The 16,612-nt window shown below is 38.7% G+C and overlaps 1 protein-coding gene and 1 pseudogene across 6 annotated transcripts in view; both read left to right on the top strand.

Moving 5' to 3' along the window:
- LOC309961053 (protein FAM13A) overlaps positions 1-16,612 on the top strand; it is a 132,766-nt gene that overhangs the window by 46,558 nt on the left and 69,596 nt on the right. For all 5 annotated transcript variants that reach the window (XR_014326164.1, XR_014326165.1, XM_082838088.1 and 2 more), the window contains exon 2: positions 5,861-5,902. Coding sequence is in view for 3 of the 5 variants with exons in the window: in XM_082838088.1 (XP_082694214.1) it covers positions 5,861-5,902 (42 nt within the window). In the remaining 2 variants the exon portion in view is untranslated. The remainder of the gene's footprint in view (positions 1-5,860; positions 5,903-16,612) is intronic.
- Positions 13,753-14,867, top strand: LOC309960753 (protein BTG1-like; annotated as a pseudogene). Its single transcript has 3 exons — positions 13,753-13,788; positions 14,087-14,199; positions 14,314-14,867. The product of its transcript is annotated as a protein BTG1-like (transcript).

Raw genomic sequence — 16,612 nt, forward strand, 5'->3', positions numbered from 1 at the left:
TCTACTGACAGCTAGGTGTTGCATTCTTAGTTACAACATACAAATAATAAAACTGGAAACAAAGTTGCTTGGGTTTATAGTAAAGAAGTATACATCCATCTACAAAAATGCCCCCTGAAATTACAGGGGCAAACACTTAGCTGTGAACTGATCTGTTTTCCAAAACTGACTTGTTCTCCAAAAGGAACAGGGAGATTGTTTTCTCCCGTGTTCCTGAATGGAGCTGAACCAAAAATCTGAACAGCAGAACGCCAGCTGCTACATCACACCCCAAATGGAGCGGTATAAATGCTATAAATGGAGGGTTATGAATGTTAATGCCTGAGACTGTGGATAAATCAAAAGGCTCCAGTGTGGTACTTTATAGTTTGCAGAGGAAGGAAGGAAAGAAAATGTGCTAATTCCACTCACCTCATCGTCCTCCAAGAAAATTCATCTATGAAAATTCTTCCACTTAGTACATTCTGTTGCAACGTGAGGGAGAAACCTGAATTCCAGAGAAAATGTTTACTTAATACTTTAAATTTTGTCCTTTCACTTGGCCCTCCCTTTCTCTCTCCCCTTGGCTGTTAGAGGTTTTGTTTGTTTGTTTGTTTGTATTTAAGCCCCAGTAGATGTTTTTTCGAGTTTCTTCAATGAATGGAACCTAATCCTTAGCCTTTCCCTATTTTGCTGTACTTTTCAGTACCCAAGGAACACTTACAAACTATTTCTCCTAGCTCAGATCACTTGAAAATGGAAAGTATGTAGCCCAATATGCAGATTATGTTAATTTGCGGGTAGCCAGCCACATTAACCAATTAGAAAGTTGGACTAATTGGAACATTTATCAGGACAGTTCAAAAGGGAATTGAATGGAATGGTGGTTTGATCCAGTAACTGAGCGTCCGTTCTGAATACCTCAGGCTGGGAATTCTCCCAAGAGTATTTGGTTTTTCTTAGACACAGAAAACGCCATGCTTTTCACAATTTCGGTGAGCTTGCTGTGTAATTAAATTGATAGGGATTGCATTCTGTGGCTTCAGTTTAGACACGAGTGCAGCTCAGGAAGAGATTGTGAGTCTAGGTGTCATCCATTCCTGTGCCTTTATGTTCCACCAATGTTGAACCACATAAAAAGATAAGTTAGTGTAGCACAGGGAACGGCACTCAATATTCTGTAATAACCTATATGGGAAAAGAATCTGAAAAAGAATGAATATATGTATATGTGTAACCGAATTACTTTGCCGTAGGCCTGAAGCTAACACAACATTGTAAATCAATTAAACGCCAATATAAAATAAAAATTAAATTTAAAAAAAAAGTAAGTTAGGCCCCCACTAAAACCCTCCAGTCTGTTATTGCCCTTCTCAGTTGTAGCTTCTTAGATTTGGACTGGTACTTGGGTCTATTTGATAAATGTCCTTCCCACAGGTAGCTGTTTTGAGAGCCTGTAACACCCCATGTCTGAGGACATTAGGCACCCAGTGGCCTGACATACATGAGGTGATTGCCCAAATCTCTCAGTGTATTTAAATTAAAAAAAAGAAAAAAGGCAAACTAATTAGCTGCTTAAACTTGGCTATTATTCTGAGTCAGCAAACAGGAAATAATTAAAACATTGGGTTTATACTAGTAACCAAGGAGGAAACTGAATGAATTCCAGGTTGTTACGGTTTGTCATTGGCTTCATTTCATGACACGCACTCCCCTCTTCATTCACAGGACATGTGCTTATTTTTAAAAATTGAAGGTAAATCTGAATTAATTTAAAATTTAGGGAAAAAATTACAACTCAGTTAATATCACTGGACATGTCTGAGATTGATGTAAAGCTAGGAACAGGCATAAATATCTCTATAAATAGGTGTTTGGGGACATATAATAATAGTCCAATATTCATTTTGCACAGAGGTAGACATGGTGATATTTTCAGATGTTTTGCATTCCAGTGTGTAAATTTTATGGAAAAGTTTCTTTTCTCTGTTCTATTTGGAAGAATTGTCCTTGGCCATTTTTCCTTCAAATTGCCTGTAAAGTCAATGCATAAAATTGATTTTTAGAATTAATTGACTTAATCAATTTGAAATCAATGCTTTAGTTGTTTCATAATTTATACTGTTGTCAAGATTACATTACTAAACCCCAGGCAAGGGTACTTTTATGAAAGGGAAAAAAGAAATAGGCTAATTAAGTGTCAAAATTAATTATTTATCCTCGTTTTCTTTTCAAATTACGTTGTTCTTCTTGGGTACCGTGCATAGATTGCTGCCCTGTTGACCGCTACTGAGTAAGCAAATCTGCTGAGTCTGTTTCATTTCATTTAAATAACAGTGCTTGCATTTTCTTTTTTGGAACACTTATAACTGCTCAGAATTCAGGGACATATCCCAATTAAGAATTTCCGATTTTTGTCTTTCATTGACAAATTTACCTTATACAAATGCAGCCTGAAAAATATTTGCTCATGATTAAAAACTTGTGTTTCTATCGAGACATTCTTGACATAGTGCCAATACATGTTAATAAATTAATCACCTTGTACACACCATCAGGCATAATGCATTGTGAATGGACTTTGACTAAGGTCGGTGTAGAGTTGCCATAATCAGAAGCATGACATGGAGCTTATAAATTATAAAGTCCACGAGATCTTGTGCCAGAATGAGGACATTCCCTCCAGAATAGTTTGATAAGTTAAAATTGAAGGCAAGGTAGTAAACAACAAAAGTGCGTTTGTTGTCTGCACATCACTAGCTGTGTGACCTGGTTAAGTTGTGTGCCCTCTCTGAGCCTGCTGCTCTCAAGGGAAGGGCAAGTACCAGGGAGGGTTTTTATGAGGATTTACATGAGATAATTAATGTCAAGCACCCGACGGTACCTGGCTGATGAATAAGTGTCTGAGGGAGAGAAGGTGTAATGAGAGAAAAGATTGATTTTGATTGCCTCTGTTGGCTACAAGGAAATTTTCAGGCACACACAAAAAGTGTTAGCCAAAGCACATGAACAGCTGTGTTCAGAACTCTGTACCCTTAAATCATCTCCCAAAGCACTCCTGATTTCTAAGAAAACCAACCATATTGCTAATTGAACGTTCACTGAAGTACCCTTGTTAATTTTCATTATAATTTGTTACATGTTAGAGTTAAGGATCTGTTCTGGGCAAAAAAGTATTCAGTGCGGTGCTCATTTTATAACACTCGTGTGGCCCAAATCTTGGCTCCGTGTACACCGATGCCGAAATGAGATACAGAGACGGTTTTGGAGGAGAAAGAAAGGGTGGGTTTATTCTTTGCCAGGCAAAGAGGGGAACACAGCAGGCTAGCGCCTCAAGAACTGTGCCCCCTCCCTGGGGCATAGGGAGAGGTCAGGGCTCGTGGTGGGGGGGGGGTGTAATAAGGATGGAGGCAGTAACAGTCCTGCATTCTTCTTTCTTTTGCAGAGTTTCGAAAGGGTGGGGTTGCTGACAGGATTAGGGTGTGTGCAGGGTCTCAGGTGGTCCGTCTGCTGATCTTGATGAGTTTCTCTGGTCCCTTTAATCTCGCCTCACGTGGTTTCGTGGCAGCTCCTCCCTTGATTTGCAACTGTTCAAATCTGCCCTTTGGAACTCAGGGAAGGTCATGGAGGCTGGAGTCTTGCCTACAAGAAATGGGGAACAGAAAGGCCTCTGTGCCTGGGAGCCCCATAGGCCCCGCTCGGTTTCACATGGAGGCAATGTTCCCATAATAGTAAAATCATTATAGGTTTTTTGTTGCAGCCTCTTTGCACAGTGTTGGTCACACTTAGTACTCTTTGACACTGAATCCTCGATTGGGAAACAAACCCAATTCTAACATGTTTATAATTTGTTCAGTGTTTTCAAGGACTATGTTGAAGTCAAATGTGTAATAAGCCCCTTGTATCAGTCTGGCTTAAAGTAGTCACTACTGTAATAGCGCTGCTCTAGGTGGTTTCTTCCCAAGACACGTGGACAGTTCCCAGGTGTTAGTGCCTGTAACTTGTCAAGCTTTGCCTTCAGCCCATTAACATTATAGAGTCAAGAATAAAACTGATCTGTCACTTACCTTTCACTTGGGAAGAATTGGCACAATCAGTTACAAACAAAATCTTTGGCAAGATAAACACTAGAATAGTTAAGCGATATTGACATTGGAAACCAAAATCATGAGAGAGTGACAAATAGTATGCCTTTTTTTTTTTTTTTTTTTTGCGGTACACGGGCCTCTCACTGTTGTGGCCTCTCCCATTGCAGAGCACAGGCTCTGGACGCGCAGGCTCAGCGGCCATGGCTCATGGGCCCAGCTGCTCCGCGGCATGTGGGATATTCCCGGATCGGGGCACGAACCCGTGTCCCCTGCATCGGCAGGCAGACTCTCAACCACTGCGCCACCAGGGAAGCCCCAGTATGCCATATTTTATGTGCCGTCTTGCAACTAAAATGTTAAAACCTTTTCAACTTCCAGGACAGGGTTGTGTGCGTGTGTGTGTGTGTGTGTGTGTGTGTGTGTGTGTGTGTGTGTGTGTCTTACACTATAACTTGTAATAAGATTTTTGGTGATTGCCAGGATAATATTACCAACTGAAGCAAATTTTTCTCTTTTCATCAGTGTTGCTTGTGGTATACCACAGGGGTACAAGAAGAAAATATTAGCGCTTCTTAATTTTATCTGATACTTCACATTTCTACTTTTATCTGTTTAATGATGCACATAATTAACATAAATAGATACTCAGTCATATATTAAGGGGAGTAGCTGCTTAAAAGCAAATTTTTATTTGAGTGTGTAATCAAAAATGTTCAAAGACCACTCCAGTAGACACTGAAGGGGAGAGACTCATTCATTGATTCGAGGTCATTTATCAGAAGAAAAAAACATGTAGAAGAAAGGAAAAATATTTTACTATAGTATATATTTTATATTTTTAATTAAATATTTTTATATTAAGCTTCATATTGCTTCAGTGCTGTTTGAGGAACTTAAACTATTTTTTTTTGGCTGCGTTGCGTCTTCATTGCTGTACACGAGCTTTCTCTAGTTGAGGCGAGTGGGGGCTACTCTTCATTTTGGTATGCGGGCTTCTCATTGCGGTGGTTTCTCTTGTTGTGGAGCACAGCCTTCAGTAGTTGCAGCATGTGGGCTCAGTAGCTGTGGCTGAGGGGCTCTAAAGCGCAGGCTCAGTAGTTGTGGCGTGCAGGCTCAGTAGTTGTGGCGCACAGGCTTCATTGCTCCGCGGCACGTGGGATCTTCCTGGACCGGGTATTGAACCCATGTCCCCTACATTGGCAGGCGGATTCTTAAGCACTGCGCCACCAGGGAAGCCCCTTAAACTATTTTTTATAGTTTCATTTGTGTCCTTTCAAGTTATTCACCCTCATTAATACTGTGCGTAACTATAGACGACAAAGAGCACGAGTGCTGTTTACTGATGCCCTAGCATTTCATTGCTAGGGCAGCATACACTTAACAGGAGTACTTTGTTGGCTGTCTTACTTTCATCATCATGTTAATGAGTTGTAATTAGCTTTATTGAGATAATTGAGTATGTAATCATTTTAAGGGTTTATGTGTAATATATGAATACTTCGATTGGGCTTGTAGAATAAGGTAGTAAAAAACTTCCTCTTCAAAGGGTGATGTGAACTACTTTTGCCTGAGGCTAATCTTGAAAGAAACCTCTCTTGATGGTCTCCCTTGAAGAAGTGATTGACCTTGGCTAGGTCCAAGGTAGCGTATATTTTACTAACCTTACTCCATAGTGAGATTAGCTCTAATGTGTCAAAAGAAAAATTGTGATAGGTGGAACAGAGTTTTAGTAAAATTGAGATGTTATGATATTAACAGGAATTATATTAATTCAAGTTTTCTTTTCCTTTCAGTTCGCAGGAAGATGAAAGACCTATGTCACCTTTCTATTTGAGGTACTTATTTGATTTTTATTGGTCTGTTACAGGGAATTGGGGAGGGTTAAGGCTTCTTTGGGTTTATTTGCCCACGTTAATTCTTTTCAATAGAATATTCTGTGCTGTGGCCAGGCTAAGCTTATTGGAATCCCTCACCATAATGTTCATGCTATATTTTTCTTCTCTTTTGTGTAAGCAATCTTAGAACAAATTTTCACGTAGTTGAAAAGACTAAAATAAGATATTTGGTTTTAAATTCAAAGATGTCAAGCTCTCCATTTGAATTTCAAAATCTGCCTAATGATTAGGCTGTCACCTAAATTTTAAAATCGCTCTTCTACACATACATGCTGGTGGGGCGGGTTCTGGGCCCAAGGCTCACTTGCTGAAGGAGTCTGGGGTTACGTTAGGTCATTTTCTAGATAGTAGTGAAGTGTGAAACTAATGTTCAGCAAGGTCTTAGAGTTCAGGATTATTTTCTAAAGTTTATAAAGCCAGAATGACAACTCTTAAAACAGGTTAGTTTACATCAAAGTAGATGTTAGATGAGATCACTTCCCTCCAGACTAAGAAGTTGTTGTATTGATGTGATTTTTCAGTGAACCATCCCACTTAGGGATCAGTAAGAACCTGGAACCAGGCTTTTTTCTTACTTGCTGCATTTCTTTCCTCACTACCTACCCACTTCAGAGGCTTAGAAACTATATTTGAAAGTAATATGACCGTATAAATTCAAGTTTAAATTGCTGAAGTTTTTTTTTGTTTTTCTTTTAACCTTTCCTCAATTTTGAATTCTACTTTTTAAAAAGCAGTGTCGGGTGTAGAGAAAAGGGAACCCTCTTGCACTGTTGGTGGGAATGTAAATTGATACAGCCACTATGAGAACAGTATGGAGGTTCCTTAAAAAACTACAAATAGAACTACCATACGACCCAGCAATCCCACTACTGGGCATATACCCTGAGAAAACCATAATTCAAAAAGAGTCATGTACCACAATGTTCATTGCAGCTCTATTTACAATAGCCAGGACGGGGAAGCAACCTAAGTGTCCATCGACAGAAGAATGGATAAAGAAGATGTGGCACATATATGCAATGGAATATTACTCAGCCATAAAAAGAAACAAAATTGAGTTATTTGTAGTGAGGTGGATGGACCTAGAGTCTGTCATACAGAGTGAAGTAAGTCAGAAAGAGAAAAACAAATACCGTATGCTAACACATATATATGGAATCTAAAAAAAAAAAAAAAAAAAGGTCATGAAGAACCTAGGGGCAGGACGGGAATAAAGACACAGACCTACTAGAGAATGGACTTGAGGACACAGGGAGGGGGAAGGGTAAGCTGGGACAAAGTGAGAGAGTGGCATGGACATATATACACTACCAAACGTAAAATAGATAGCTAGTGGGAAGCAGCCGCATAGCGCAGGGCGATCAGCTCAGTGCTTTGTGACCACCTAGAGGGGTGGGATAGGGAGGGTGGGAGGGAGACGCAAGAGGGAGGAGATATGGGGACATATGTATATGTATAGCTGATTCACTTTGTTATACAGCAGAAACTAACACACCATTGTAAAGCAATTATACTCCAATAAAGATGTAAAAAGAGCAGTGTCAGGGTATCACATAAATAGTTTCTTTGTTTCTGAGTCTGATTTGTTGCAATAGTCTCATTGTTAGATTTAGACTTTAATTCAACCACCACAGTTCCAAAATGTGTCATAGGGAGTCAGGCTTGGCCAAGTAACTGGTTTGCAGTAGTGCTCTGCCCTTTAGCTAGTTGAAGCTTGTTGCGTAATCACTTTGTGGCAAGGCAGGGAACATCTGAGGTTTCAGTTTGAGACAACATGGTGGTCCATTTGATTCGTCCTGGTTTCCTGCCAACCAACAAAATTACATGATAATTTAAAAATTATGTAAGAATTAGGTTGGTACAAGTTAATTTAGCTTTTTTCTTACCCACTTGACATGAAATAGGGAGAATCTATTGATAAAACATGGTTTTTTTTTTTAATTATTTGCATGGCTGGTTTGAGATTGACTTTTCTTGAGTTAATCTAGTATACAGAATTCAAGTAGAAAAAGGAAAACATGATTGTTAATTATGACTAAGTTCTAGATTTTGGGACTAGAATCAGAAACATGTCCACTGATAATTTAATGTATAAATCAGTGCGTTTTTTTTTTTTGCACTACCTCTAGTAAGAGCAAATGAGTGCTTAAACATTTTAAATAAATTTTTGTAATGTCCTTGTCTTCTATTCCTTTCCCTCCAACTTTATTACAATTCCTTTGCTGCAGTGTTAGAAAAGGGGAGTCATTACATGACTAATGAATTTCATGATGATTTATTAACATGATGAAAAACTAAATTGGCTCTTTTAAATCCAAAATAATTTTTTCTGTGCCTTTGAAAAGTAAAAAATGATTGGTAGTGACAAAATGGTATCTTCCCTGGCTAAGGATGTTGAATACTAAATATTATGTATCGACAGTGTTAATTGGTCAGGTTTTTCAGGGGAGGAAAGGCCCAATCAAGACATGAGACCCATCTGAGGTGGGTATTCACCAGAAGTAGGTTCAGCCACAGGCAGACAGGCAGAGGAGATGGGGTATTGAACGGAGGGGTATTCCGTTTTGTGGTTTATTCTGAGAGGTCCGACATAAGGTAGAATGGCAGATCTCAGAGGCTGCAGGTTTGGGAGTGGGCAGTCTTCATGTAGACCAAATCAAAACAGAGAGAGGATGAGGGCAAAGCAGGCCTCCCATTTCAGAGGAAGGAGAATGGCTGCTCTATAAAGGAACTCAGATACAGTAGATCAGACAGGCATCGAGCAATTGGAGTGGAGACAAGGCGCATTATTTATAATAGCAAGAGAGGGTCTGTGTCTGGAGTAGAGATGCAGAGCATACCGAGAGGCTGCAGTGCACTAGTGGAGGTTCCAGGACCTTCCTGTGGCTGGGGGTAGGGAGGTCGGTTACAGGAACAGAGACCGAGAGGGGCCATTTCGGTCATTACCTTGCTCCACCGTTCACCCTGTAGAATTGCGGTTTCTGTGATTGCTATTCTAACATCTACGGCTGAACCACGTGTTAGTCTACTGTACGTTTCCACTGCCTTCAGGCTTTTCTGTAGTAAGGTAGGCCTCTTATAAATAGACATGCACTCAGATGTTCTCATTCTAGATGAATAGTTTTCTGTGATAAGAACTCTGTCTTCTTTAATTCCAGTACTTCTCCAACCTAACCTAATTCACCATAGAGCCATTTGTCCTTTTTCGCAAAGGAAAGAAATAGTAGCTACAAATCTACACCTGCCACCATCCCATGTGGCAAGTTTATTGCAGCTACAGTAGCTCAAACAGTAGGTGTCATTGTTCCCCAGATGCTCATTAGAGATTACCCGCCCTGTTGAAGTGATTAAGGGAATGAAAGGGAAGGACCGATTATACCAAACCCTTACTGAGATTGCCGCAAATAAACACGAACCTGCGTGCTAAGGGTGCAGAACATGCTTGGCAAAGATGCCCACACCCTGGCCTCTTTCCTGGTCTAGACTGGAATCCCAGAAAAGGAGCCCCTACCTCAGTTGCTCAGATTAGTGTGAAAGCAGCTTGCAGTAGGTTTTTTTCTGTGCCACATGCAGCCTGTTGTCTGAATTCTTTTGGTGGCATCCAGTCAGATCTGGTTGGGATCTGTTGCTAGTTCTACTTCTATTTATCTAAGTCTTCGGTGTTGCCAAGCCCAGGTTTTGATTTCTGTGGTTATTTCCACTGGGAGTAGGGTTTTTTGTTTTTTGTTTTTTTTTGCGGTACGCGGGCCTCTCACTGTTGTGGCCTCTCCCGTTGCGGAGCACAGGCTCTGGACGCACAGGCTCAGCGGCCATGGCTCACGGGCCCAGCCGCTTTGCAGCGTGTGGGCTCTTCCCGGACCGGGTCACGAACCCATGTCCCCTGCATCGGCAGGCGGACTCTCAACCACTGCACCACCAGGGAAGCCCCCAGCCAGGTTTTTGATAATGGCTCTGCCTGAATTGATCCCCCTGACGAACCCCTAAACACAAAGAACTATTTGGGACCTATAAAGAGAAATTACAAGCTAGGGGAAAGGATGACTTGCTCTGAGGACTCAGAGTAGAAACAGTTTCAGAACACTGTTTTTTGTATGATTCAGAAGAAAACTTGAGAAGTAATATGTACTAATCTTCTCCAAAAATGCTCAAGGACATAACCAGCCTCTTTGAAATATGAGTAGGAACCTGTAAGGAGAGAATAAGTTGAGAATTAAAAGGCTAGAGACACACAAGAACAGCTGAAATGAGGGAAAGAGAAGCCTAGAAACGTATTTGCAGAGATTTTTTAAACTTTGGAAAGCAGTAAAGAGCAGAAAGTATTTAAAATAAATCAAGTACATGATGAGAGAGAAACTTGAGAAGCTCTTCCAAAATATAAAGGGTAAAGAAAAAGCTGTGAGAGAAATAATGTTAGATATGAAAGTCAGAGATCAGAAAGCCAACCTGAAAATTATGATTCTAAGGAGAAAACCATACTAATAGAAATAGAAGTAGAAATCAGTGTTAATATATACCCAGCTAATTGAGAGGTGAATCCCCCAAAATATTTTTTTGATTAAGAAGTAGAAACCTGATTATAATTATTAGTGGAGGGCCAAAGAAAGTAATGAAATTCTAAATTTCTTATCTTACATGGAAGGTAGGAGAGTAGAAGCAGGCATCAAGGGTTTCAGGGTTTTTTTTTTTTTTTGGTGGTTTGTTTTTTGGGTTTTTGTTTCAGTTTTAATAGTCACAGATGTATGGGTTGTAGAGGCAACAACTAGTAGAATTGTGCATAGGACTCGTATATCCCAAATCACCTCAGAAGATAAGAGCAAAGACAGAAATCAAAGGAAAAGGAAGCTCCAAAATTATAAAACATAAAGCAAAAACATAAAACTAGAAAAAATGTATCAGCTATGACAATAAGTGTAAATGGATTAAATTCTTTGATAAAAGCTAAAAGTAATTTTTTTAAATGACTGCTTGAACTATGTTTTGCTCAAAAGAGCTATGCCTAAAACAAAATAGCACAGAAAGGTTAATAATATAGGATTTATCTCTGATAAATATGAACAGAAAGAAAGCAGAGATAGCAATATCAATACCAGAACAACTAGAGTTTAAAGCCAAATCCATTAAACAGGACAAACCTAGACTTTATTGGGTAAAATCCATACTAAAAATATGAAGGTTAAAATAATAAGTATGTATAAACTAGCATTGTATCAAATCATATAAATTTAAACCCTTAAGTTAACAAGGATAAACATGCAAACACATTTGAAGTATAGAACTTATATATACCACAATATGTCTATAACAAAAATTTATAAATAGTGCTGAGAATTTAATAAAATTAATAAGATTTAAAATATAGGAGCATCACATACACTAAACTTTACAATCTACAAATAGGGCTTAAGCATTCCTGCTACTTTCTAAAAGATTACTCAGCTATCTCTAAAAGTTCTTGAAGAGTAGAAATATTAAGTTGTGTCTTCTAACCACAGTGTAATTAATAACACAAAATTTCCAGTCAACCAACGAAAACTCTCCTAAAGGGAAGAAGAAATTCAAATAGGAAATAAAAACAGACTATTTGGAAGAAAAGTACATACAAAAATTTGTGGAATGAGATCTAAACTCTCTTTAAGAGGTAACTTCACCTTCTTAAAAAGATTGAAAGTAAACAAGCCACACATTCAGAATAAGAAGTTATAAAAAGGAAGAAAAGCAACTTCTTGGAAACCCAAAAGGATTTAATAATAATAAAAGAAAACATAAAAATACCAGAACTCATGTTTGAATCCAGGAACTCATTCTTTGAGAGTAAAAATGAAAATAATAAAAAAGAAAACCTTTGGTAAACTTAAGGAAAAAAATAAAGGGACAATACTAATAATCAGAAGTGAAGTTTGCTGTGAGGGGTATAGTAGTTTTTAAAAGGTTATAGAATACTTCATGCAATTTTATGCTAGTAAACATGAAAACCTAGATGAAATAAAAGGTTTTCTGGAAAGCATAAATTTTGAGAAGAAATTTCCATGTGAATGCACAAAAAGTACTTTTAATAATCTGTTCTAATTCTAAGAAAAGAAATAGATGTGTAGCCAAAGATTTATGTGAATAGCAGCATTATTTGAGAATAAGGATTATGTTTTTATTAAGGACATATCTGAATGTCCTTACGTGAGATTACGTGAGACGGAATCAGAGCTGTGTAAACTTGAGTGAGAGACTAAACCTCTTGGAACCTCAATTTCCTCATCTATAAATGGGTGTAGTATATATAGTCACCTCTCCATTTCATTTCTCAATTTTGCTTTATAAAGACCTTAGTCTAAAAACTAAAATAAACCTCTGAATTTCTTTTTATGCAAAACATTCTAAATATAGGAAACGGATAACTCCCATAATTAGGGCCCTAAAGAAGCTGTACAAAATGTATTTTGACACTTTGATGGGCTCAGTTTAATTTGTTAGAAAATATTTAATACAGTATCAAGATATAGGAATGAAGAATAATTCATTTCTTCAAATCAGTCCTAATACTTAAAGGAATAGTATGTGTGAGTTTCGATAAAAATGTGTGGGGATAAATATTTTTTGTCAAAATCTAAATACCTATAAATGCTCCCTAAAATTTCTGCATGTGATCGTCGTAACTAAAAGTTAAAGCAAAGTGAATAAATACTGAGGACTGAGTGTATTTGTTTTATGGCACTGTAGAGAATTGAACGAAAATCATGAAAATGTTTTCATTCACAAATTCATTATACGGTTACAAGGAAATAGTGGTTCAATCATCTTATAATGTTGACACTGCGTATCAACTTTTAGTATTTTAAGATGATACTAAAAATACCGTATTCTGTGAAATAGACAAATGAAGAGTTTCATTCTGGTTTGATGATTAGTTACTGGATCCTCATCCTGAGGCTTAAACAAACATCACGTAATTGTCTTTTAAATTCTTACTCGTTAAAAAAATTGAATGTAAATATTATCTTCTAGAGAAAAAGGATAATTCTGTTAGACCTAATGGTTCCTACTAAAACAATATTTTACGGGCAGCATGTTATACACCACTGAAAAGAGAATATACTGAAGTAAGAGGACAGAAAAAAGAGAACACATCCTTCTTCAAGATGTCTGGTTTCAGTAGATTTGAAAGGCTCCTTTATTTCAAATCAAGAGATCTAATAAGGGAATCACTCGTCAACAGGCATTCTGTGCATCTTATCACATGCACATTTTATAGACTAACATTGCTGAGCATAATCCCTTTATGGAAATGTTTTGCTAATAGAAATAAAGACTAAATATATTTAACTGTATCATAGAATATATTTCAGAGTAGGCTTAGAATCTGTTTTGAATGACCGTACCAGGAGAACATTCATTTGCATCATCACTTAAGTAGGCTTGGGCAATGAACTTGACCATAATGCTGAGTCTGCTTATTCATTTTAGTTTTGAATACTTGCTTTATCAACATTAGGAAATGAATTCTTCCATATTCAGGTGTTTATGCTGCATAAGTAAGAGATTTTCTTAGCAAATCAGTCAAGTGCTCTGAAAAAAATTCATGATTCTTAGACCTCTGCAGGGGATAGAAAACAAGCTACGTGTAGATGAAGAAAATCATTATCTTTCACTTTAGCTTATTTGCTTATTGTCTTTTTGTTAGTGTCTTAACATCACCTCCATAAGCGGATTATAGCAACGGAAGCAGGCCCTATTTCTGACATTAAATATTCTTAGGAATCTTGTTATTGATGAAGTGTTAAGCACATCCCACAGGAACTATGGAGGTGATTGGATACCTGACCAAAGCCATTTTGGTATCTGATAAACCCTCACTATGACGGACACTGTCATACAACTAAATATGCAGTTATAACCTTTTGTAATGAATTAAACTTTAGGGCAATAAACTTGAAACTGAGATAGTCATAAACTTTTAGAGCTAAAAGAAAATCACAGAGATCATGAACCAAGTCTTTCATTTTCTGTATGAAGAAACCAGCCCAAAGCAGCCAAACTAACCAGCAATCTGACTGTGACTGCAGCTAATTAACTGCAGAGCCAAGACCAGAACTTCACTTTTCTGATTCCCAACGCAAAATGCTCTCTTTTCAGAATACTTTCTTTAGGCCCCTCGGAGCTGGTAATGCAACTGTTGGGAGCTTCGGAGGCTGCAGAGCCGTAGGCGGCGGTGGCCTGGGAGGTCCGGGCGCTGTGACCAGGCTGCCGTCACTCGTCTCTTCCTCTCTCTGGCCACCTCCTGTCTCGAAAATAACCTTTTTACTATAAAGAAAGGAGAAAAATTATAGCAGTCCGCCCCTCCCTCCCTCCCTCTCTCTCAGCCCTCTGACCCGTGAGGGAGCCCGGACCAACCCCGCGCATCCCTTCTACACCCGGGCCAACGCCGTGATAGGCAAGATGGCCGCCAACGAGGCCTTCATCTCCAAGTTCCTCCGCATCAAGGGGCTCACGAGCGAGCGACAGCTGCAGTCCTTCCGCCAGAGCCTGCAGGAGTTGCTGGCAGAACATTAGAAACATCACTGGTTCCCAGAAAAGCCCTGCAAGGGATCGGGTTACCGTTGTATTCCCATCAACCATAAAATGGATCCTCTCACTGGACAGGCAGCACAGCCAATTGGACTGAGCGGTCAGGAGCTGTTCAGGCTTCTCCCAAGTGAGCTCACACTCAGGGTTGACCCTTACGAAGTGTCCTGCAGAACTGGAGAGGATGGATGGCTCCATCTGTGTGCTGTACGAAGCCTCACCAGCAGGAGGCAGCACCCGCAACAGCACCAACGTGCCAACGGTAGACAGCAGAATCAGCTGTAAGGAGGAACTTCTCTTGGACAGAACAAGCCCTTCCCAACGCTACAATATAATGACTGTATCAGGTTAAGATATAGTCTACGGACGGGTCATCTTATAATGGATGGATAAATTTGATACTTGCTTTGGGTGGGCGCCTCTTGGGGGATGGATTATGGAATTTAAACCATGTCACAGCTGTGAAGATCTGGCACAAAACAGAGTGCTAAAAAAAATTTGTACGTGACAGTGCTCTAGTTTGGACAGTACCTTTCAATGATTTAACAGCCTGTGAGTCCAAGTAAATGATCACCTTATTCGCAAGGGAGAGAAGTCCTAGGGTGGTTTCAGTTTCTCCCGGACATGATGCCTAAATTTTTACATCAGTCCCTTTAATGCAAATCTGTATTTCAAAAGAACCTTTCTCTGCAGTAGAACTTGCAGAGAAAATTTGCACTATGACACTTAAAGTTGTTATCCATTTTGGCAGCTCAACCTTTAAAACGTGGTAGTACTGGAAATTTTATGACAAGACTTGTACCTAGCTCTTAAATATAAATGTACATAAGACAAACTAGTAAGTATGACCTGGGGAAATGGTCAGACCTTGTATTGTGTTTTTGGCCTTGAAAGTAGCAAGTGACCAGAATCTGCAGTGGCAACAGCCTTTGAAAAAGACCCTTAAAAAGACACTATCTCAAGTGTGGTGTTAGCACCGGCCAGCTCTCTGTACATTTGCTAGCTTGTAGTTTTCTAAGACTGAGTATACTTCTTATTTTTAGAAAGTGGAGGTCTGCTTTGTAACTTTTCTTGTACTTAATTGGGTAAAAGTCTTTTCCGTAAACCACCATCTATTTTGTGAACCTTGTTAGTCATAGTTTGTTTGGTAAATTATGAACTGGTGTGAATTTGTACAGTTCATGTGTACTGATTGTGGCAGAGTTGTACAGATTTCTGTATTTTGGATGAGAGATTTTTCTTCTCTCTATAATAAATTGTTTCTTGGCGTTTAAAAAAAAAAGGGAATACTTCCTTTAGAAAAATTCTGTTTTAAAAGCATGGAAGTATGGACACATTAAATAATACCAAAAATTCCAAAGGCCTATTACAAAAACACAAAAATATAAATTTATCATAAATTTGACCTAAGATATATGTATTAACAAAAATCAATATGGTTTAATTACTTAGTCTTATTATTGATTTTTTCATTTATTTTGCATTCTGAGAAAGGCTCTTTAAGACTGATTTCGATGGCTCAGGTCATTTTTCTTTAAGCTCTGAGGGAAATGTTGATGTATTGCCTTTTATTCATTCCAATTAGCATAGGTTTTCCAAATCATACCTTCATAACTTAGAATCTTTCAAAACAGCGATTGTGATATCTAAGTCACTGAAGTCTAAAAGAATTTTAGTTGCAGGAATTTGGAACCTTGCTAAACAATGTCCTCCACAAATCAACAGCATCAGAATCACTGGGGAATGTGTTAGAAATACAAAATCTCAGGTCCCCTTTCCTAGACCTAGACCTACTGTATCAGAGTCTGTGTGTGCACAAGATCCCGGGTGATTCTGGTGCACATTAGAGTTTGAGAGTTAGAGAGTTAGGAGTCTCAGAACCTGGTCCCATTTGTTGTCATTTCCGTGTCTCTTTCTTGCTCGCCTTTTTTCATCTTCTCCCTACGCCCCACCCCACCCCAAAAGGAACATAAAAATATCAGTGTGTGCTTTTTAATAAGCAAAAAGAAGTTCAGGTCAAAAGTGTATAGAAGGGAGGAGAGGCAATGTATCTCTTCATTCTGAGATGGCGTGGCTGACTGATTGGCTGATTATATA

Source organism: Leucopleurus acutus (assembly GCF_964270905.1).
Source record: "Leucopleurus acutus genome assembly, chromosome: 4".
NCBI lineage: Eukaryota > Metazoa > Chordata > Mammalia > Artiodactyla > Delphinidae > Leucopleurus > Leucopleurus acutus.